Below are 22663 nucleotides of genomic sequence, written 5' to 3'. Positions count from 1 at the left end.
GGGCCGGGAAGCGAGGCGTCTGGGGACATGAGAATCCGGTGATGGGCTGCGCGCCGCCGGCCGGGGGCGCCCCGGCGTGTTGGACGGCACTGGAGGGTTCCGGACTTCCTAGCCCTCCCCAGGGGCGGGGACGCTCGCCTTCCTCCTCCGCACCCGTGGTTGGGGGGGGGGGCAGCCACCGCCCCGGAACTACCGAGAGTTGAGCAGGAGGAGGCCGGGCCAGCGCGTTCTGGCGGCGAAGATCGGAAGACGAGACGGGAGGAGGAGGCGAAGGAGACGGCAAGCGCCCGGACGAGCCTTCCTTGGCTTGTCCTCCGGGGACCCCATCAAGGGCACCTGCTTGCGGAGGTGCGCGCCGGTCCCTTGCAGGAGCCAGGCTGGGGCTGATCTCTGCAGGGCGCCTTCTTTTCCCGGAGGGGGCGGGCGGCGTGGTTCATCCGGGCCGCCGTCCCTTTCCTCTCTCCCGCGGCGGGTATGTCTCCACCCCTCGTTTGGGGACGAAGGGAGGCAGCCACAGTTTGGAGGGCAGAGGATGAAAGCGAAGCAGGGGGGAGGGTCCATCCGATCGTACCCCCGTAGGGATCGACGGACGGGGGGGGGGAAGTGGGGGATCTGCAGGCGGCGAGACGGTGCGGGGGAAGCTTTGCAAAATCCTGCCAGATCCGAGTAGCTGCATGTTGTGCTCAAAGTTCCAGAGAGAGGAATTTTGACTTTGGGACAAAAGGGTTAAGAGGCTAATTACTGGTTTCCGGAGTATTGGAGTCAGGGGTGATTTGGTTCCATTTCGAAATTTATTTCTCCTTATGATATCAGCTCCAAAAAAGTTATATGTTCTATATATTTTTGTCCACCATCCTTCAAGGAATATTTTCTCTCTTCCACTTCTCCTGAGGTAAAGATCTCTAAGGACTTAGATTAAGCTGTAGAGGTTTTAATGCTATCTGGTAAGTGTTGCAGATATGTCTACAAAATGACTGTTGAAATGCAAAATCCTGATGGATCCAATTGTGGTTTATTTCTTATTAATTTATATGCCGCTTATATGCAACAATGGCCTCCGAGTGGTTTACACGTACAGTGTAAGATCAATACATGATTAAAACGCACAAGGACAAATGTGTTGTGGCATTAAAATATCCATAATTAAGATGCACAATTATAATTTTTAAAGTATTTCAGTTAAAACACTTAAATCACAAGTTCAGTTCAGGGGAATGCTTGTTGAAGCAGGCATGTCTTCAGGATCCAGTGGAATGCCAACACCGATTGGGCCTCTCAAATTTCAGCAAGAAGGGCATTCAACAACACTGGTGGTCCAGGGAAAAACCTCGTCTTCGCATTGTCATAGGCTGATAGCCATTAGACTAACTGGATTCCATTAGCTGATTATAGTGCTGTTGATATGTAGCCAGTGAATGGTACTTATATCAGGACTGGTGCAGAGTCAAAATACTGGGAGAATCAAGGGATAGCCTGAGAGTTGGGGTATTTTTTGGAGCCTGAGCAAGTGCAAAGTGCCTTGTGCTTTTACTTCACCAGCTTTAAAATGTGGGAAGACAACCTTGCTGTGTTTGGAGGTTCTCTTGTTCATTCTCATAGCTCAATGGTAGAGCACCTGGTTTGCGTGCAGAAGGTTCTAAGCTCCATCCTTGGCATCTCAGGTAGGGCTGGGAGAGACTCCCTGCCTGAAACCCTGGAGAGCTGCTACCAATCAGTGTAGACAATACTAAGCTGGATGGACCAATAGTCCGACTCATTTTAAGGCAGCTTCATGTTCCTGTTCTGCTCAGTGAATCCCTGAACATCTGCCTCGAAAGTTCTGCCCTGGGTGTTATAAACCAGGGGTTGGAAACTTCAGTCCAAGGGATGCATTTCCTTCCAAGCCACCTTTGGTAGGTGGAGCCACAGGCAAAAGTGGTTGGAGCAATTGATATGAATTTTTGCCTTTGTGAAGTAGGCTAGGATCTACACCTGTTAACCCACCCGTCTCTATCCTCCATCCAGGCAAGCAAGAGCCATTATCAGAGTTCAAGGACGCATTTCAGCCAGGCGCTGGATCGCACACTCAAGGAGGGTGTGAACAAAACCGATGAGTGTTTGTGGCCTGGGGAGAGTCTCATGGGCCAGACTGAAAGGTGTGGAGGGCCACGTTTGGGATCTGGCCCTGCAATTCCCCATCCCTGTTACAAAGCTTTGAGAACCCAGCAGCAAATATGCAAAATGAGCTTCTGGTTCCTAAATAGGCTTCCTCGCTGTCAGTGGCAGGGGATTCCGGAGGATTCTTCTTGTGGCTACTTCTCTGTTGGCCTTCTTAACTCCTGTGTTCCTCTCTCAGGTGGGAGCAGGTGAGGCAGCACCATGCCGCCCTCCAAAGATGTCGTGAAAATTGCTGTCCAGATGATGGGCGCCATCCCCCAGCTCATTGAGCTTAATCAGGTGAATACCTTGCTGCCTTACCAATCTGTGTTTTGTCCTAGGAAGGGGTTCCTGGCTTAACTGTTACCCTAAGTGCTCTACAAAGCAGGGCCATGTCCAGGTTGGGATCCTTCTGGGCATATTTTATCTAGAACTAGCTGGCCCTGCCATGCGTTGCTGTGGTTCATCCCTGTGATCCCCTCCTCTGTCCTGACCCACGACGTATCATGCCCCCTTCTCCCCCCACCCCGGCTCATCCCTGTGACTGGTCCCACCGTGTCCTGACCTATCCTGTCCCCTACTCCACCAACCCCCCAACCCTCACCCAGGCGAGTCAGTACCTCCATTCGACCTAGTTTGTAAAGGCTTCGGCTTAGTATGTAAACGGGAGCTGAGGTGCTGTTGAGAGAGAAGGTTTTATAGGTGCAGTACCAGTGTAGCCACCACTAGAGGGTGCTGGTTTATAACCTGGTTCTTTTCCCAGCATGCACTTTTGGCTTAGTGGTGTGTTTTGGAACAGGGTTTGGTGTTTTTTTTTACCTGGCGGAGGTGTGACATCTGTATTAGCAAACTTTCCTATATCCTTCGGACATTCGCATGTGATGTTGTGTCAAAATTTCACCTCAATCGGTCAAGCGGTTTTGTTGAACATTGGAGACGAAGGAAAATACCCAGTTTACATTTATAGATAGATAGATGGTAATGGTTTTGTTTCCCCTGTGTACGGAATCTGGTCTCCATGTGCCGTGTGCTTTTAATTGCAGGCCAAACCACTGTCGGCAGTTGTGAAAGAGGTCTGCGACGCGTGAGTAGCCTCTGCTTTCCACCTTCACCTTGAATTAGAGCAGTTTAGAGGGCAAGGAGTGAACTGCCGACTTCTTCCGCAGACCTTTTCCAGCTAGAAAGCCACACTCCATAAATGTCTGCAAAAATCTGCCATAGTTTTCTATGAACATGTTGAGCTTTAACTTTGTTAACTCTTTCCAGCTTTATGCATGAGTAATATCTTCAACTCTGTTGAGATACGCTCAAGATTGCATGTGTGCACATGCACCACAATTCTGTCTAAGCCCAAAATGGGACATTGGCTGCAGGATTCGGCTTCCTCAATCTCTGGCTGCAGGCATTCCCTTTTACTTTTAAATAACTTAATGTGCTAGAGATGGTTGCAAAGATATGCTTGAAAGTGTGTTTGTGAACAAAGCCTGGTTAGATGTCTGTTGCTGGAGTGGTAACTGAATAAGATTTCCAGAGTCCAATGATGGAGCTTCTGTGTCCTATGTAAGCAAAGTAGAATCTTGTTGCTCCTTAAAGGCTGCCAAACTTATGATAGGATAACTTTTCAGTTTGGACTCTGGTCTGCAAAATGTAGGCCATAATAAATCTGCTAAGGCGCCACAAGACGGATGATTTTTGCTACCACACAGTGAGTAGTGCTTTACAAAGCTCTTTGGCTTTGTTCATGATTAGCAAAACCAGAATATATGTATAAACACTGCAGAATAAATGGAGCAAAACATATGTTTTACAAAATTGCACAATGAGTTTCAATATTCGTGATTTATGGAAGCTTCAGAATTCAACTGATTTTGGCATAGAATTGAATTCAATTTAGGGCAGTTCACACGCAGCCCTAAACACTTCTTAAAAGTGTGAATAAATAGAGGGTAGCTTTCTTTTTCTTTTAAAGGGCTTTTCTCTGTTTAAAGAAAGCTGAAATCATTTGAGTATTAGTCTATCAATCTACCTTTTCATCAATTTGCATATAGGTAAAAACAGTACTACCTTTGTTGTTAGGGACAGTATGCCTCTGGATGTTAGTGGCTTGGGAATCGTGTGTGAGGAGAGCAGAGGGGCACTCAGCTCCCTTCTTTGGGGCTTCCCATAGGCACCAGGTTGGTCATCGTGAGAACAGGATGCTGGACCTGATGGGCCCTTGGCAGGTCTGAAGCAAGGTGCTTACCTTCTTAGGTTATTGGTGATGCCTGCATTTGTCCTAGGTGGCATCCACTTGGAAGAGTCGTTCCCTCTTCTTTGTGGTGGCTCCTGAAATGATGATTGGTAACTGCAGTTTAAATTAAAAAGAATCTGCTGCCCAGTTAATCAGGCACCATTTTTATTGACATTCAAAAAAGCAAACAGTGTTGCTGCTCTTAAAAAAAACACACAAGCTTAGGTTACCACCCCCCCCCCAATGTTGAACTGAATACTGTAGAAATTGATCTGTCCATCACAAGCATTTTGCCTCCTTGTGGGATGGGAATATGTCATTTAGAGTTGGTCACATTTGCCTGGGGAGATGCAGGTGCTTCTGTGATCCTTGCCGTGGCAGAACTCTGACGGGTGGTCTCTAATACAGGTGGAACTTGAATAATTCGGAGCGTTACGCTCTGCAGTATGTGGACGGGCAGCAAGCATACATCACAGAATCGGTGAGTACATTTGACTTATATCATTGGTCTTCTTTCCTAGTGGTTGCCCCCAGCTTGATTCTGTATTCTGTGCCAAATTTTGATTGTGCAACCATTTACTTTTCTTGTTTTTGCCAGAATCGCGGGGAGATTAAGAACGGGAGCATCCTGCAACTGACCACTGCTCCGGTAGGCTCAGTTATGCAATTGTTAAGATGAAAAATGCACAATGAGATAACTGTGGTCCCTAGATAACTGTGCCATGCCCACTTTGATGGGCAGCTCTCAGAGGGTTGACCGTGCATCCATGCTGCCCTTGGCCTGAAAAAGGTTAACTGCTCCTTTACACCAACTCTGGTATAAAGAAGGAAGTGCAATACTTCCATCTGTTTCTGATGTTCAGATTGTGTTTGATGTTGCTTACACAATAACCAAGTGACACCACCCAGCCACCCACACCCAAGGGAGGTGTCATTTAGATTTGCAGAAGGACCAAAGGTCTGTAGGAGGAATAGCTCCAAGCAAGTGGTGAGGGTGGGGGCACAGGAAACAGTCTAGTCAGGATCAAGCCCTAGAATGCTGATGGACTGAATTGCTGGTTGGTGTAGTGTGAGAATGGGAGAGCAAGTGGAAAGGGAAATATAATGGCATACTCTAGAGGAGGGCATGGAGGTCTGGCCGGCACACTCAACAGGAGTGTTCCATGCTTTAACATTTTGTTGCAGTTCTCACTTGTTCTGCATATCTACTTTTATCTTGCATGATTTTTAAAAGCATGTTTCAGATGTCTCCTCCTCACCTGAGTTGTGTTTTTCACCTTTTCCTAAATCTGTTCTGTTGATTTGCTCTGTTTAAAAACATTTTTATACTGCCATTATAGCAGAAGAAAACTCCTCCCGATGAGATTTAGAATTAAAATATGATCAGAATGCAATAAAACATTTAAAGGTCAGCAGAAAAGCCCCACAAACATCCAGCCCTAGAAATACCAAAATATAGTATGTAACTGCGACAAAAACCAGCAGAAGAACATAAGTCAATAAAAACAAGGCAAAATCAAGGGCCACAAATATTTTTGCCTTTTCTGTAAGGAAAGCCCTTTAACAGTTTGCTGTCTCAGTTTTTCTTTCTTTCTTCTTCTTTTTTCACACTGAGATGAGGAACCTGGAATGGTGCATGGTATTCCAAATGTGTCTGCTGTTTGGATTTGTCTAAAATTAAAAAGCCAAAAATTCTGCTTGGCAGGACCAAGAGGCAGCAAAGCTACATGGTGGGATTCAAAGTAACAACGTGGACGTGAAGTCTGAGTCTTTGAAGAAGCTGGCAGGCCTCTCCCGAGACGTCGCCTTTGCCCAGGAGTTCATTAGCAGAAACGGCCTCAACCAGCTCTTCCTCATTGTGGAAGAAGATAACAAGTGAGTCTCCGAGGGGGGGGGGGAAGGAAGCTTCAGAGACCCCAAAACTTCAGAGGGGAACATACAGGTGAAACTCAGAAAATTAGAATATCGTCGAAAAGTGCATTTATTTCAGTAATGCAACTTATTATTTTTTATTTTTCTTTTAATTTTTTACAAATGCTTTCTTTTGGAAATTCCACAGTAATAAAACAAATAGTTACACTAATACAAAAATAAACAAAAATAAGCATCGCTTGACATTTCATTAATTACATTCCATTTTTAATTGACCCACCTAATGATAAATTATTACAATTACAACAAATAAAGGCTTGACATATCTTGCTTTGCATGCCATGCATCTATCTCATATATTGCTTTCCCCTTTTAAATTGTGTTACTGAAATAAATGCACTTTTCAACAATATTCTAATTTTCCGAGTTTCACCTGTAGGAAGCTGCCTTGTACCAAGTCAGGCCGTTGGTCCAACTAACTCAGTACTGTCTTCACTGACCGGCAGTGGCTCTCCCTGGGACCTCCTGGGACCATCCTGCAGATGCTGTCATGGAGACAGGGCTTTCCCCGTGAAAACACAAAGTGTTGCACTTTGGCTGCAGCTGATGCTTCTTTCTGGCCAACTCTGAGGCTCTCTTATGCGGAATGCCTTCATAAAGGATTTGCCAGTGTATAACACACGGATGAGGAACCTGTGGTCTTCCAGATGTGGTAGGACTCCAGCCCCCACCCATCCCTGAACTTTGGCCATGCTGGCTGGGGCTGATAGGAGATGGAATCATAGGGCATATGGAGGGCCTCATATTCCTCCATGCCTGTCATATCACCATTTCTATAGCTAGGCCGAGGGGAATCCTTCTCAGCAGTCAGTGGTTTGGTTTGCAGCTAGCAGGTCTCATGCATTGAGAAGGACTATATCTTGTAACCCAGAAACCTGTAGATGATTTAACAGCATCCAACTGTGCTTTCAGACTTCTGGAATCCAAGTTGCATTTTATAGTCAACTGGGAAGTCCTTTTTTCCAGCCCCAAATGTAGCTAGCTTGGTGGAGGAGGTGGGGTGGATTTTCATTGGGATCATTGTGTTCGGGGAAGGGTTAAAGTAGCACTCCTTCAACTGCACTCGCAATCAGGATTCCCCAACTACCCACCCAGCTGCAGTTTGGGGTGCTGGAGGAATAAAAGAACAGACTTAGGGAGACGATGAAGTTTGGAAACAGGAAAGATTAAAGCCGTAGAGTTGGCTAGAGAACTCTGTACAGGCTGCAGCTAGTCAAGATGGCTGTGTGATAGACCATCTACACCTGGAGAAGTTATGTTAAAAACAAAAAAAGGAAGCCTGCCAAATTTGGGGTTTCTGGGGGCAGAGGTTGAGGTTTTCTGAGCCTTTCACCACCTGCTTGTGGTTTCTGAAGTTCTCCCTTGGCCTTTTCTAGGAATTTGAGCTTATACAGAACTTCTTTCTCGTCACCTCTTGCTCTCCTTCTCTCTCCTTTTCTCTTTTGTCTTCCTTTCTCTTTCTCTCTGCCCCCCTCTTCCTTTCTAGGTGTCTCTAATGCATCCTTCCTGTCGTTTCTGGGGGTCTCTGTTCCAGCTACGCTTTGGCCCTCCTGGGTGGCCTCTCTGGGGCTCTCTTACCCTGTTTGCTGTCTGTTGCTCCAGTATAGGGGAGATTCTAGCCTATGCTCTGAAGGCCTTCGTGGAGCTGATGGAGCACGATTTCGTTTCCTGGGAGACTCTCAGTCCGGCATTCATCAAAAAGGCAAGGTTACCTATCTGACAGCTCATCTTGTTTTTGCAACCCATTGGAAACAAGCTCAAGGGCTTTGGGCATATCCACACCATACTTTTGAAGCACACCCAACACACATTTAAAGCACATGACTTCTGCCAAAGAATCCTGAGACTGTAGTTCCCCACTCACAGAGCTATAACTCACAGTATCCTTAACTGTAGCTGAGGTGGCATGCCAAGGATCTGTGCACATCTGGAGCTGGCTCTGATGTTAAGGACTGAACCTAGGGTGCTCTGCTATATAGCATTTCTATGCAAGTCCCCACACAGGGTATGTTTCCTTTTTAAAGAAAAGAGTGCCTTCAATGCAGGGGTGGCGCTTCCCCTTTTTCCACTCGAGACGAAATGGGAAGTGCTGCCTTGCCCTGCCGCTGCACCACTCACACCAAAGCATCCCTTACCTAGGTTGCATGGCGTAAAGTGGTGGTGATGATGATGATGGTGGCAGGTTCTGGCGAGATCTCATGAGATTTCGTCGAGATCTTGTGAGATCTCACAAGAAGTCAGCGCTGATGCTGCCATTGTTTCTGCACTGTCAGTGGAGGTGGTGGGCGGGGTGCTACCTTGGGGAGTGGGTTGGCCCTGCTCCAATACATCCTAGGAATTGTGGATCTTCCTGGGATATTCTACAATACAATTTGTGTTAATTTTAAATTTTGTCAGCTGTCTTGAGTCCTGGTTCTGGAAATAATTGGGATCTAGATAAGTAAATAAAATCAATTATCTGCACCCTTGCAAAACTACAGTTTCCAGTATTCAATGGGAGATGCCAGGAAAAACGTAGGTGAGGCTGGGGCTTTGGCCCCTCCCAGACTTATGATTCTGTCCAATCCTGTTCCCTGGCTGCAGATCGTGAGCTATGTCAACATAGTCCCGATGGATGCCTCAATCCAGCAGATTTCATTGGCCATCTTGGAGAACATGGTGCCAACCAGCCATTCTCTCTTTGAGCTGGTCAAGCAACAAGTGACTCTGGATCGTCTCATTGGCCTTTTGCAAGTGTAAGCCCAGAACAAACCACCACCAATTTAGTTTTCCTCCGTACAGGTGCCATTTTTTTCCTTCTATTTCTACTCTTCTCCATTTTATTGCTCAGATGTCGGTATAAAAGCAATCTTCCCATCAAGGCCTCCAGTGTCTCTTTAAGCACAGCCATCCACCACCTGGTTATCCTCCAGATGTTTGGGACTCCCATACAAGCTGTGCTGGCTGAAGCTGATGGGAGTTGGGAGTCCAGAACACCTGGAAGGTGCCAGGTTGCCAGAGGCAGCTTTAGGAAGTCTGTCCTTGTGTGCCTAGTTAACAGTATGACAAGCACTTGTCTGTAGGTTTCAGCACCTGTGTCTTGCAAATAACTAAACTTTTCATGCCTTCAGCATGAATATACATGAGGGACCTTTGGTGCAGCACACAGGGGGTGCGGCTGAGATCCAGTCTCCTCCAGCATTTGAACAATGCTATTTTTTCCTTTTCCTCTAGAACGAACCAGCAGCTGCAGCTGAAAGCCATGGCTCTTCTTATTGCTCTGCTCCTCAATGCCAAAGAGCCCGACAGGAGGGTAAGGGAGATCTGTTGGCCCCAGAAGGGCAAGAGGAGGAGCAGGTAGTCCTTAGCCAGTGGTGTTGGTGTAGGAGATTCCCTTCCTGTAGGAGATGGTAGAGCCCCCTCTAGCTGTGACAACAAATATTGGGGGTGGTGGAAAGGTAACACCCTCATTCCCAGGGTCTCCTAGTCTCTCCCAAGCAGACCTTTAGCCAGTGCATGTGTGCTTTCTCCTAGGTGTACAGTTATTGTGGATGTGCTAAATTCTGGACCATTAGTGGGGAGGGAGGGAGGGCGGTTAGAGCAGGTGTGACTAACCTTTTGAAACCCAAGGGCCTCATTGAAGATTGTCCATCCCCCCCGGGGGGTGGGTTTGCATGCCCGTGGTGGGCTTGGCCAAGGTGACCGATGCTCGCTCACTTATTTGCATACACACAACAAACATGCTACTTTCCATACATACAGTAGATGCACACAGACATTCAGACAGCCCGTTGTTCTTTTGCTGATCAGCAGAGAGTGGGGGGCGGTGTTACCTTCCACATCATTTTACTTCCCTGTGGCATCACTGCTCTTGGAGGAAAGGAGCCTCTCTTCTTAGCCCAGCACGGCTGTTAGATGGGAAAGGGCCTCTTCTCCCTTTGGTGCAGCACTATTGCAAGATGGTCTCCAAGGTTCAGGAAAGAGAGCTCCTCCTTTCCTGAGCCTCTTAGAACATCTTTGCATTGGTGTCAGGCTGGAGAGCAAAGAGGTGCGTGATCTTGGCAGAGGGCTAGCAGGCCATGAATTACCACCATTGTCCTGCAGCCTGCTTAGGGAATGCACGGGGAGCTTCTGAATTGACACAGGTGCCAAGTAGTCTGTGGGTGGGGAATTTTGCTACCTGGTGCAAGAAACTGGAACTTGGATGCTTGCCCAGATGTGCTGGGGACCTGTGCACATAGCTGAAAGAAAGGTGGGGTGGGAAGTTTGTTTTGGGCCTGACCCCCTGACTCCTTTCTCTTTCCAGGGCATGCTGGAGTATCTGGGGAGGAAGAACCTCCGGCAATTTATCCACAAGGTGAAAGCATGCAAGTGGCTGGCGGTGGGGTGTGTGCATTGATTTCCTCGTCATAAGCGTTGCGCTTTCTCACCTGTGTGCCAACTTCTCAGGCACGGGGATGGAGAAGCTTTTTCAGCCAGAGGGCTGCAACCTCCCAGGGGCCGCGTGCCAGTGGCCGGCAGGGCCAGAGGCAAAAGTGGGTGGGGCAACAAACGGGAATTGTTGCCTTTGCGCAACAGGCTGCTTTCTATGCACACCCCTCTCTAGCCCCCACCCTAGGCAAGCAAGAGCTTGAAGACATAGTTCAGGCAGATAAGGAGGGTTAGGAGCTGGGCCTGTGATGGTGCAGCTGGGGAAGCCCGGGGGAGTCCTAAGGACCGGATAGAGAGGCGCCCAGGCCTGGGGCTTCCCATCCCTGCTCTTACATTTTGACTGACTGGCCTGATTTCTCTGGGTCCTCACTCTAGCTTTCTCCCCTTCTTCTGTGGCTTCTCTTCTGCCCGTTTTGCCTTGGTGGATGGCACCCCTTGTCCCCACTGAGCTCTGCTGTGAGAAGTTGGAATATTGCATCAGGGGATAAGGGGTGGGAGGGAGGGAGGGAGGACAGTGCAGGTAACTCTGCTGTGCTCTGTCCTTAGAACATCATCCATGCCTCTGAGCCCATTGGGGATGAGATGGCTCACTACCTCTATGTGCTGCAGTCTCTCACGCTGAACCTCCTGGAGCAGAAGATGAGGACCCCTATGGACCCCTATTTACAGGTCTGCTCCCTTTTCCTCACTTTCGTGGCTTGCCTCTCAACTTCATTGTATTGCCCCAAAGTTTGATGGCCTAGGGTCGTTGGTCCCAGATTGCTGCGATCATCTGGAGAAGCCCTCCTGACTGGTCCCACAGTTACCTTGTATTTAGTTTAGTTTCCGATGCTCGCTATGTCTTTTAGCTTAGCAACCCCAGAACTTTGGAACACTCTTCCTCTTGAAATCTGTCAGTTCTGATATTTTGTTGCCTGCTGAAAACACACTTGTTGTGCAAACCCCGATCAGCACTTCAGTACATTCCCACTAGCCAAACACCCCCCCCCCCGCCACGCTCACCCCAGATTGGAAATTTGTGGGAGGGAAAAACTCTTCCACAGCAGAACTACACCTTCATTGTCACACAAGCAGTTCAACTCTCAGTGGAGTGGAGTTTTAGCACCTTTTATTAAGCCCCACAGAAATTGTAACCCTTTTGGGGGCTGGCTGAGAAGGGGTGGAGAGCTCCATTCTCCTGTATGCCTATGTCACCTTGTCACCCATGCCTGCCAGGCCGGTGCTTAAATGCAAGCTTGCAAAAGGTGCCAGGCTCATTCCCCAGCCTCTCCAGCTAATAAGGCAAACCCTGCTGATATTCTCTGTGCAGGATCAGAGGGAGCTCCTGCAGTCCCTGCGCCATGCAGCCTTTGTCTCCGAGAACGAATCCTACGCCAGCAGCTCCAACACTGAGCGCCGGCACTCCCTTTGTGCCAAGGAGTTCCGCAAGCTGGGCTTTGTGGTAAGTTCTTCAGAGGGTGGAGGACCCTTTTCAGCTCAAGGGTCGCATTCCCTTGTGGGGAACCTTTTGGGGGCCATGTGCCAGGGGCTGACGGGGCCAGAGGCAAATGTGTACGGGGGCCAGTAGCTGTGGCTCTTACTTCAGGACAGCTGACTACTCGCCAGCTTTGCAGAAATCAGAGGTTTCTAGACACTCCTTTGAGGCAAGCAGGAGCCATTGTCACACTGTTCAGAAACACATTTCAGCTTGGCAAAAGGGCTCAAGGAGGGCCAGGGAAGGGCTGTGGCCTGGGTGACAGTTCAGATGTCCTGACAGAGGGGCCTAGAGGGTCATTTTGGGCCTCCATGCCCAGTGTAGATTATATGGCACAAGAAGAGAGAGAGCACAGCAAGTATTCAAAGTACCACAGGGCAAGTTTTGTTGAGAGGGTGGCATCGCCTGTGTCGGCACCTCACATCCTTGGGCAGCTGCCAGGGCTCCAGAACCAAAGCAGGGCCCACCACTGACCCAGCAAGCCAGTCAAAGAGACTAAATTTCATGTCTTCGTCACTCTTCAGACACCTCCTTAGCTTGGCTTCCACCTTGGCTGGGATTGCTGGCAACTGCAATGCCCTCCACGGCCCCCGCTTTTATAAGTTTTTGGCCCAGCTCTTCAGACAACCCTAGGCAGCTGGGTCATGCCAGCATTTTATTTTCTGCCATGGTGCCTAGGCCCAGCCAGACTTGTAGTACTGCTACTCATCTCTAAGTCAGCTTGTCAGGGCCTGGCAGTGAAGGAGAGCCCTCCGCCCCTCAGCATTTTGAGACACTGCCTCTTTATTGTGTCTTCTGGGTTGTTTTTTTGTGTGTGTCTCCTCCCCTCCCTCACCAATCTAAGCAGCCCTAATATTGCGTTATGTCTTTCTTTTTCAGAACAACACTAACCCTGCCCTGGATTTGCAGCGCAGCCCACCAGGGCTCCTTGCTCTAGACAGCATGGTCTATTTCTCCAGACACTTCCCAAGTGCCTACAGCAGGGTAATGGAAGAGCTTGTATGCTTTGTGACATTGGTCCTCCCCCCCCCCTCACCCCTTAACTTATAGCAGAATTTCAGGAATCAGTAGCAGCCATGTGCTTGGGATGGGGCTGGCTCCAGGTTTGAGATGCGCCTAATATAATATAATATAATATAATATAATATTGCCTCCCTGAGCTTGCTTTTGAGACTCTTGCAGGCCTGAGGAGATTGTGACATTCTCCCTTTTCCTCTCAGTTCATTCTTGAGAACAGCAGCCGAGAAGATAAGCACGAGTGCCCATTTGCCCGGAGTAGCATCCAGCTCTGCTTCATGCTCTGTGAGATCCTTCATGTGGGGGAGCCTTGTGAGTATTAGTACTTCCCTTCTCTATTTCTGAACCCAGGGTGCCTTGCGACTCTGGTCCCTCTGCCGGCATTCACACACTGCCATTGAGCTGGTAGTAAGGTTTCTTTCTCCCAGTTCCAGTGCATTCACAGCTTTTCATAGGAAAATGTTTCTCCTCTGCTGTAGGGCTGGTACTATAGACAGGAGGTGGATTGGCGTCTACGTGTAGTATTTGGAGCATTTTGTGGCAAATTGGCAAGGCTTTCTGATTTGCAGTTGTTTAACAGCCTTTTATAAAGTGCTTTCTCTTCCTAAACTAGATTGCTGAAAAAGAATATGGTGTGGGCAAAAAGGAGTGGATTTGTGTGGAAGGATGTGTGAGCGTGGTTCTGGTTCTGATCACATATTCCTGGGCTTGGAGATGTGTCCTGTTCCTTAGGCCTAAAAAATGGGGGGGACGGGGGACGAACAACCAAGTTGCATAGCTGTAACTAACAAGCCCCCCTGGATGGAAAAGGGATTTATAGTGGTGTCTAGCTGTAGAGAATGAACGTAGGCATTTAAAAATATGGTGCTCTGGGAAGACAGAGGGAGCTCTCCTCCCCTAACCCCCCCCCCACAGCCCTTAGGGAAGCAGTGAGGAACTTCTGGCCTTTCATATGTTGTCAGGCTCCAGCTCCTATCATCCCTGACCATTGGGCTACGCTGGCAAGGGCTGATGGGAGTTGGAGTTCAGCAGAACCTGGAGAGCATGCTTTAGGACAGAGCTTTCCAACCTGTGTGTCATGACATGTTAGTGTGCCAGCTGCAGTGTGTGTGTCATGCAAATGCTCCCCACACTCGTTCCAGGGCTGGAAAGGGGTTAGTTCAATCTCTGGTTTGCTAGTAAAACTGAATCACTTCGTCACGAAATGATGCTTGGTCAAAAAAGTGTGTCACCAACATGAAAAGTTTGGAAAGCTCTGCTTTAGGACACTCGCATCTTGTTCTGCGAGACCTCTGAGAGAAATGGGAAGATGCTATTATGGGGAGAGAAGCTCTCCATGGAAGTTCTTGGATGGTTATCGAATTTGGAGGAGTAGAAAGGAGAGAGGAGGAGATTTTTAAAAACAGACCCAGGGATTGTGTTTCTCTTTTATGACAGGCTCTGAGACAGCCCAGGCCTTCTACCCCATGTTTTTTGGCCAAGAAAGCTTGTTCGAGGAACTCTTCTGCATCTGCATCCAGTTGTTGAACAAGACCTGGAAGGAGATGCGTGCGACACAGGAAGACTTTGACAAGGTGAGGCCTAGCAGCAGGGACTTTGGGGCACAGGCTCAGGATGCAAATGTGCATGTGCTAATTTATATGTATAGGTGAATACCATTTTATTCTCCTGTGTACCCATTTTATCTTCCTCACAACAACTCTATGAGGCAAGTTAGGTTGATAGAGAGCGTCTGGCTTGCTGTCACCCAATAAGCTTCACCGTCAGTTCCACACATACCCAATGATATCGTAGGATAAATAAGATGAAAACCAAAGCTAATTGAACTAGAATACCATTTTTCAAATCTTACATAAAATCCAGTAGCTGACCCAACAACAAAAATGAATTACTATATCCTGCTCTACCAGATACATATTTTAAATTTTAAAATCCCATTAAACAAATTTAAAGTGTTAGTTTTCGTAGGTGACTGTTAACCAAGACAAAATATTGGTCTTAAACCATTGGACACTGAATTGAAATACAGTGGTACCTCGGTTTATGAACACAATTGGTTCCGGAAGTCTGTTCATAAACTGAAGCGTTCATAAACTGAAGCGAACTTTCCCATTGAAAGTAATGGAAAGTGGATTAATCCGTTCCAGACGGGTCTGTGGAGTACTCAACCTGAAGCGTACTTAACCCGAAGCATGGGTGTAATTGGTTCCGGAAGTCTGTTCATAAACTGAAGCGAACTTTCCCATTGAAAGTAATGGAAAGTGGATTAATCCGTTCCAGACGGGTCTGCGAAGTACTCAACCTGAAGCGTACTTAACCCGAAGCATGGGTGTAATTGGTTCCGGAAGTCTGTTCATGAAGCGAACTTTCCCATTGAAAGTAATGGAAAGTGAATTAATCTGTTCCAGATGGGTCTGCGGCATTCGTAAACAGAAAATTCGTAAACTGAGGTGTTCATAAACCGAGGTTCCACTGTACTCCATGCTGTGCTGTGCTTACATAGAGCCCAGAGAGGGGCTGGCTTCCTTATCTATAGTTTTTAGATGGCTACTATTCATTTATTTCAATTTCTATGCTGCTTTTCCACATAAATGTGCCGAAAGCTACTCACAATGCCACAGCAGTCGTGCACATCGATACATTTGGCATGATTTCCCCCCGCAAACTAGATGAGAGTCAGGGAATGAGAGTGTGTCTTGATTCTGTTTACTGTTTACAAAAAGCCTTTCTTTTGTAATTTGGGCACTTGCTGTATGAACATGCTTCAAGAGTTTAGGAGAGAGAGAGGAATTTGGTGGCGGTGGGGATAGGGCACTATATCCATTTGCTCATCCATTGCACGAATCCCTGGCCCCTGCAGGTGATGCAGGTGGTTCGGGAGCAGATCACCCGAATCCTCACCCTAAGACCCACTTCGCTGGAGCTCTTCAAGAGTCGAGTGAATAGCCTAAACTACAGCGAGATCCTGCGTCTTCGGCAGACGGAGCGGATGCACCAGGAGGAGATCCTAGCTGCGCCCGTCCTGTGAGTAAGGTGGCCTTGCTATATGTTTGTGCCATGTATCAATACTTTTAGTATATCTGGTGCCTGAAGAGATACTTCAAGGTATCAATCCCTGCTCTAGCTTTGGATTTCCTGCTCAAGAGGGATGTTGGACTATGTGGCTTACAGGCTTTGCGATTCTAATTCTTACAGCCTTAAATCAAAGGGTGGAGAAACTGTGACTCTCCAGATGTTGTGGACCACAATTCCCACCATCCTTAAACCATTGGCTGTGCTAGTAGGGGCTGATGGGAGTTGTAGTCCAACAACTCCCAGCAGCCTCTAGGGGAGAGTATTGCTTTGCCTGCAGTTCAGTGCTGGAACAGAATGGGAGGATGTTCTGCTCTCTGGGAATGCCAGAACAGAGAGAATGTTCTCGTTCCAGTAGTAGGGATGAGGCTGGAGGACTGTTGAAAGGTCATGGGGCCTTGTGATATTAGGCAGTGTTACTCTTCCTCCCATTGTGCTTTTGCCCCAGGGAATTGAGAGAGCGCCTGAAACCTGAGCTTCTCAAGCTGATCCAACAGCAGAGACTCCTCCACCTCTGTGAAGGGACGCTCTTCCGCAAAATTAGCAGCCGGCGGAGACAGGGTAAGTGGCTGGAGGCCATGTTCTCCACTGAGGGATTGCAAGGGCAGCTGGAGCTTGTGTGTCTTGGGCTTCTGATGGGAGAGGAGACTACTAGGAAACAGGTGAGTCAGGTAGTTGGAAGGCAAGGAGCTCATACTGGATCTACTGCAGGAAGGGCTCTTGTAGCCATAATCTCCATGCTTTGACTTGTTTTCTCTTGCTAGATAAGCTCTGGTTCTGCCGCCTTTCTCCCAACCACAAATTTCTGCACTATGGAGATGTTGAAGAGGGCATAGAAAGTCTGCCAATTGAGAGCCTGCCGGAGAAAGGTACGCAGACCTGTCCCGTGTGTCACATCTGACCTTCAATATTCCTGCTCCCATGATGGCTTCTGAGGCTGCTTTGCTTCCTCTGTTGTGCCACTCACAAGAGCAAAGGTGGGAAGCCACTGAAGCAAGAATGAGAACCAAGAATCCCTAAAGTGGGTATCTCAGAAATATGGGGCCACCACTGAAAAGACCCTATCTCTATCTATCTATCTATCTATCTATCTATCTATCTATCTATCTACATTCATTCATTCATTCATTCATTCATTCAATTTATATCCTGCCCATGCTACCAAAGGGCAGCAAACACGAAGAGATAAAAACATCATTAAAACAATTCCAATACGGATGCAGACTAGGAAACATCTCAACTTAAAAGCCTTGTTGAGTGAGGTCTTTAGCAGATTCCTGTCTAATATTCAAAGGCAGGAGGGATTCCAAAGGGGAGGTGACACAACACCTAAGGCCCGATTCCTATATTGTGTGGAATGGACTCCCTGATCAGATGACATCTGCAGGAGGACCTCACCTGCGGAACAGAGTGCTCAGTTGAGTATATAAGAGCTGAGATGATAGTTCATTTATCTGAAAGTGCGCATCAACCTAATACATCTTGATGGTGGGCCCATAGGCAGGGTCTCATCGAGGTTGATCTTAAAGGAGTATATAAAAGCAGCCCTCCTGGAGGTGGAAGGAGAAGCTGCCACCCTCACAGAGGAAGAACAAGTCTTCCCTTGGGGCATCTGGTCAAGGACATCCTGCCAAGGTCCATCTAGTCAAGCATCCTCCCCAAACGCTCATCCAGGTGCCTGCAAACCAGGGGTGGGGGACCTGTGGCTCTCCAAATGTTGCTGGACTCCAGTTTCTATCATTCATGACCACTGGCCATGCTGGCTGGAGCTGATAAGAATTGGAGTCCAACAACGACTGGAGCACCACCACTACTGCACCCTTGGCTTAAAGAAACTCATGTGGGAGGTTACAGGTAGGTAGCCATGTTGGTCTAACGTAGTCGAAACAAAATTAAAAAAATCCTTCCAGCAGCACCTTAGAGACCAACTAAGTTTGTCATAGGTATTAGCTTTCGTGTGCATGCACACTTCTTCAGATACACTGAAACAGAAGTCACCAGGGTGGGGAGGGGTATTACTCAGAAGGGTGGCGGGGATGGGTGATTGGCTGATAGGAGTGGTAAACCTGTTGATGACTGTTAATGACTGCAATTGGTCGCAGGAAAAGTGTGCATGCACCCGAAAGCTCATACCAATGACAAACTTAGTTGGTCATGTGGGAGGGTTTGGATTGAGCACATTCTTATCCCTGCTCCTGAATTCTGTGGTTCTCCTGGTTTGAGCTCTGCACATCTGTCCTCGTTGCCTGGTGGTGTATTAATCTGTTTGTGCTTCTTTGCCCAAAGTTCCTGTGGCAGATATGAAAGCATTGCTTACTGGCCGGGAATGCCCACAAACCAAGGAGAAGAGCTCTGGCAAACAGAACAAGGTCAGTCTCTTCTCACATATATAAATAGGGGAATTGTGCACATGTATGCAAGCTACCTTCTCCCCCCCCCCTACTGTTACTTAAGAGTCCTGCTGGATCAGGCCAGTGGCCCATCAAGTCCAGCATCCTGTTCTCACAGTGGCCAGCCTGATGCTTGCATGTTAGCATTAAATACTCATATTGATTTCTTAATGGAGTTCAAATGGTAATATATTAAAATACAATAAAATATAATAAAATAAAAAAGCAGTAACAATACATTGAAAAAGCATACAGCATCTAGCACAGTGCTTTATAGTTGCTACAATAGGCAGAAAAATGGTCCAAGACCCTCAGAAATTTTCAAGTGACCTATGGGTTTCTGATGGTTTTCCAATTGTTTTGGAATGTTTTAAAGTTGTTTTTATTTTAACTTTTAAAACTGCATTGTGTTAACTTTTTGAAGTCTGATGTCTGTCTTGTTGTCTGGTTGGAAGGCCAGAATAGAAATTTAGTAAGTAATTCTGCTGAGTGGGGACCCGGACTTCTGCCCTAAGGTTTGATGGAACTGCATCACTGAAAATGCCTGGCATCTCTTCCCACCTTTCCTCCCTGCAGGATCTCCTAGACCTTGCCTTTTCCATCAGCTATGATGTTGGGGAACATTTGAATTTCATTGCTCCTACGCGCTATGAGGTGAGTAGCTGCATCCTGCAGAGGATCTCCTGTATCTTAACAGAATGGGGTATTTGTCTCTCTCTACAATAGAGCAGGGATCAAGTGGAACCTGCAAGAAAATGCTGATGCATGAAGTGCTCTTGTTCACAGTTCCCCTCAGCTGTGCTCTATGCAATATCCCTTTATACTTCCCCTCCCATCTACCCAGCTCCTCTCCATGCCAGCCAGAGAGCATTTTGTAGCTGCGTAGCATCCCCAAACTGCGGCCCTCCAGATGTTTTGACCTACAACTCCCATGATCCCTAGCTAACAGGACCAGTGGTCAGGGATGATGGGAATTGTAGTCCAAAACATCTGGCGGGCTGAAGTTTGGGGATGCCTGTGTTAAACATATCCGTGACTCAGTGGCTTTACTAAGCTTTACTCAGAGTATATGCTCATTGAAGTGAATGAACCTAAGGCAGTCATACCCATGGGTCTACTCTGAGAAGGGCTAGCATTGGCTACAACCCTCTGATCCTTGCTTTGCCCTTTTGCAGCAACGTGAAAATAGCACAGTGAGAATATTAGTGCTCTGCTGGATCACACCAGCTTCCTGCCAGAAACTGCTTGTGAGAACCCCTCCTTCAGTGCACAGGCTGGAGCTTAGGAGTTAATGGATGATGCGACGAGCAAACCCCCTTTTCCTTGTTCTTCAGTTCTGCTTATGGACCGATGGGTTGAACGTGCTCCTGGGCCGAGAGATGGCGAGCGAATGGACGCAGAGCGACCTGGACATCTTGCTGTCTATGGAGCTCAAACTGCGGTTGCTGGATCTGGAGAACATCCCCATCCCAGATGCTCCACCAGCCATCCCAAAGCCCCCCAGCAACTTAAACTTCTGCTATGATTTCACCCATATAGAACAGTAAAGGCCACCTCTTTCTAGCATGCTCTGCCTTTAGTCAGGATCTGTTCAGGGTGTATACACTGCTTCTCACAGCCGCTGCCTCCTTTTGGATGATCCTCCAAACCAGATCAGCAACACGCTGCAGACTTTCCCTCCTCCCCACCCTGCTTAGGTACCAGTTCACTTCCCCATGTCACGTTTGCTGTAACCATTGTTTCCCATGATGCTGAAACTGGGGGGGGGGGGAACCTATGCTTAGTGGTAGCTGCAAGTCACGTTTGAGTGAGCGACAGTTTCAAAGAATTTTGTTTGGAGAGTAGTGCTGGTCCACAGATTGCCTTATTCAGTTATCATAGCAAACCAAATGGCAATGAATCAACATTATCACAAGCAAGGGAGAAAGAATGTGCCAGCCTGGGGCATGTTCTCAATCCTCCAAACTAAGCCCATGTATCTAGAATCTAAATTCTGAGTTAAAAAAACCCAGTAGACACATTTGCAGATATATGTGTACGTATATAAACCTGACCTAACTTGCTTTCTTCCAGCTACAGCATTTGAGACCTCTCAGAATTTTGAATAATTTCCTCCAGGTTTTTTTGCCAGGGACTTGGGAATGTATTGGAGGACGAAACAGGCCTTAAGGATCGAAAACTGAACACTATGAAAGGGAAACAGAGCCGAACCACTGATTCCCACCCATGGGGCTCTCTTGTATTTATAGCCAACACCTCCAACAATGAGTGCTAGAAAGTTGCTTTAAAAGAAAGAAGAGAAAGGCTTGCCTTCTGTGGAGCCTGGGTTGTATTTTAGAGACCCTGTTTTAGACTTTCCCGTGTGATGAATCCACCACAGAGACCTTGATCCTATCAGCCAAACTGCTGCTTTACCAATGGATTGTATTTCACATTTGGCCTTGCTAATTCTGCGGTGAGGTTGCCTCAATTATGCAGGTGACCTATATTATGCAAAATTAAAGGAGTTGGGGAAACATGGTCCGGGGGGGGGGGGAGCAGAGTCCTCCCCTCCCTTGCTTTTCCGAGGAATACATAAATGGACCTCCCACCTTAGAAACTTTGACTCCTTCCACAGAGAGAGTCGCAATGTCACCTCTTTCCTAGTTCCGTTTAGACTGCATACTGCCTACGGGATCTTTCTTTGCCACGTTTTGAAAGGCAGATACAAGCACTTTACAAAACTGGCTCCCTTGCTCTATGAGAACAGCATCAGGTATGTTTTGTCACCTGCCTGAGCAACAGGAGAGAGCTGTGACAGGGTGAGGCACTCTGCCTAAAACTGTAGCATAACTATCTTTTCAGGGACCTTTTTCCATAGGCAAGGGAGGAACGTATGGAGAGAGGTGTTTCTTCTTTCTTTATCCCCTTTCCAGAATGCTTTCTTTCTTCATAGGCTCCTGAATCAGTGCCTACTTCAGAGAAAAGCTCTTAAGATGCACCCAAAGTTTTCTTGAAAATATTTTCAGGATGTGACATGGTACTTGTTAAGCCAGGGGTGGGTGTGTATCTGTTGATTTTGAACTATCTCCATCAATTATGCACTGACAAAAGATGGATTTGATGGCCAATGTCAATCATGCAAATTAAGCAGCTTTAAGTAACTTCTTATTTTGCGCTTCTTACCATTCCACATACTTTTCTTTTTCATTTGCTAGTCTCCCAGCAGCGGTAGGGTAAAGGGAGATACCTATGCAGACACTAAAGTCCCATGCTGGGGTGGGGAAATTTTGGCTCTCCAGATGTTACTGACCTACATCTCCCATGAGCCCCAGCGTTCATCGCCAATGGCAGGGATGATGGGAGTTGTAGTTCAGCAACATGTGGAGAGGCAGTTTCCCCACAGGTGGGCTAAGGCCAGGAAGCTGACACTCAGGCAGTGTTCCCATGGGCAGCCGATTCCTTTGTTCTTCTGTTAAGTCATTTTGTAAGTAAATGTGATTTTGTGAAGTTTTCTAGAGGTATCACACATATTATATATATTCACAGCACTATGCCTCTTTAGAAACACTGAGTCCAATTGCACTGGAGTGGATATTTCCTAGCCTCCTACCCCCTTGCCTGCCTGTGTTATTCATCAATCTTGCAGCACTGTAGCTGCCCACTATCATAGGAAACATTTCCACCTTCAGTATCTCCTGTAAAGGACTTCCCAGACTCCTTGAATTCCTTCCTGCTCAGGTGCTTCTACTGTAACATGTTCACTGTGGTACTGCCTCTGGCCCAGAGGCCTTAATATTATTATTAATAATAATAAAGGGAATTATCTTTATGGAGTTTCTTTGGTAACTGCTGTGAGTGGTTGAAGCTTTGGGATGACTGTCCACAAACCAGAGGAATCGGTTTCTCTGCTTGCTTTGGAGGTCGTGACTGGGATTTAAAAAATGCCCAGTGAACGGATGGCCCAACCTGTGGCCCTTTTGTTGTTGTTGGACTCCAGCTCCCATCAGCCCCAGCTATTAT

The 22663-nt window shown here is 47.4% G+C and overlaps 1 protein-coding gene across 6 annotated transcripts; it reads left to right on the top strand.

Annotated features, from left to right (window-relative positions):
• Positions 1–147: 147 nt before the first annotated feature.
• On the top strand, positions 148–22462 carry ELMO3 (engulfment and cell motility 3). Of its 6 annotated transcripts, none has more exons than XM_035119517.2 (21): positions 148–348; positions 2336–2436; positions 3180–3220; positions 4775–4847; positions 4965–5015; positions 6072–6241; positions 7901–8000; positions 8882–9033; positions 9512–9590; positions 10584–10634; positions 11255–11377; positions 12018–12149; positions 13062–13166; positions 13403–13511; positions 14637–14773; positions 16060–16223; positions 16720–16832; positions 17036–17140; positions 18558–18640; positions 19238–19315; positions 19996–22461. In XM_035119517.2, the coding sequence occupies exons 2-21, from the start codon at positions 2359–2361 to the stop codon at positions 20206–20208; spliced, it is 2157 nt and encodes a 718-aa protein (XP_034975408.1). In that variant the 5' UTR covers positions 148–348; positions 2336–2358; the 3' UTR covers positions 20209–22461. The 6 variants fall into 6 exon arrangements, with proteins under 6 accessions (XP_034975408.1, XP_034975405.1, XP_034975409.1 ...); XM_035119514.2 differs by having other exon boundaries at positions 148–472; XM_035119518.2 differs by lacking the exon at positions 148–348 and adding an exon at positions 613–944 and having other exon boundaries at positions 19996–22462.
• Positions 22463–22663: the final 201 nt, after the last annotated feature.

This window comes from Zootoca vivipara, chromosome 6 (genome assembly GCF_963506605.1).
Source record: "Zootoca vivipara chromosome 6, rZooViv1.1, whole genome shotgun sequence".
Classification (NCBI taxonomy): Eukaryota; Metazoa; Chordata; class Lepidosauria; order Squamata; family Lacertidae; genus Zootoca; species Zootoca vivipara.
Note: the sequence above shows the minus strand (reverse complement) of the source record. Positions and strands in the feature narration are given on the sequence as shown.

Excerpts from the sequence above, each read along its gene's own strand:
- ELMO3 (XM_035119518.2), top strand. The coding sequence starts at position 2,359 with ATGCCGCCCTCCAAAGATGTCGTGAAAATTGCTGTCCAGATGATGGGC. Across the intron at positions 4,848-4,964 it reads AAGCATACATCACAGAATCG|AATCGCGGGGAGATTAAGAA; the intron begins GTGAGTACATTT and ends TGTTTTTGCCAG. Across the intron at positions 18,641-19,237 it reads GCTCTGGCAAACAGAACAAG|GATCTCCTAGACCTTGCCTT; the intron begins GTCAGTCTCTTC and ends TCCTCCCTGCAG.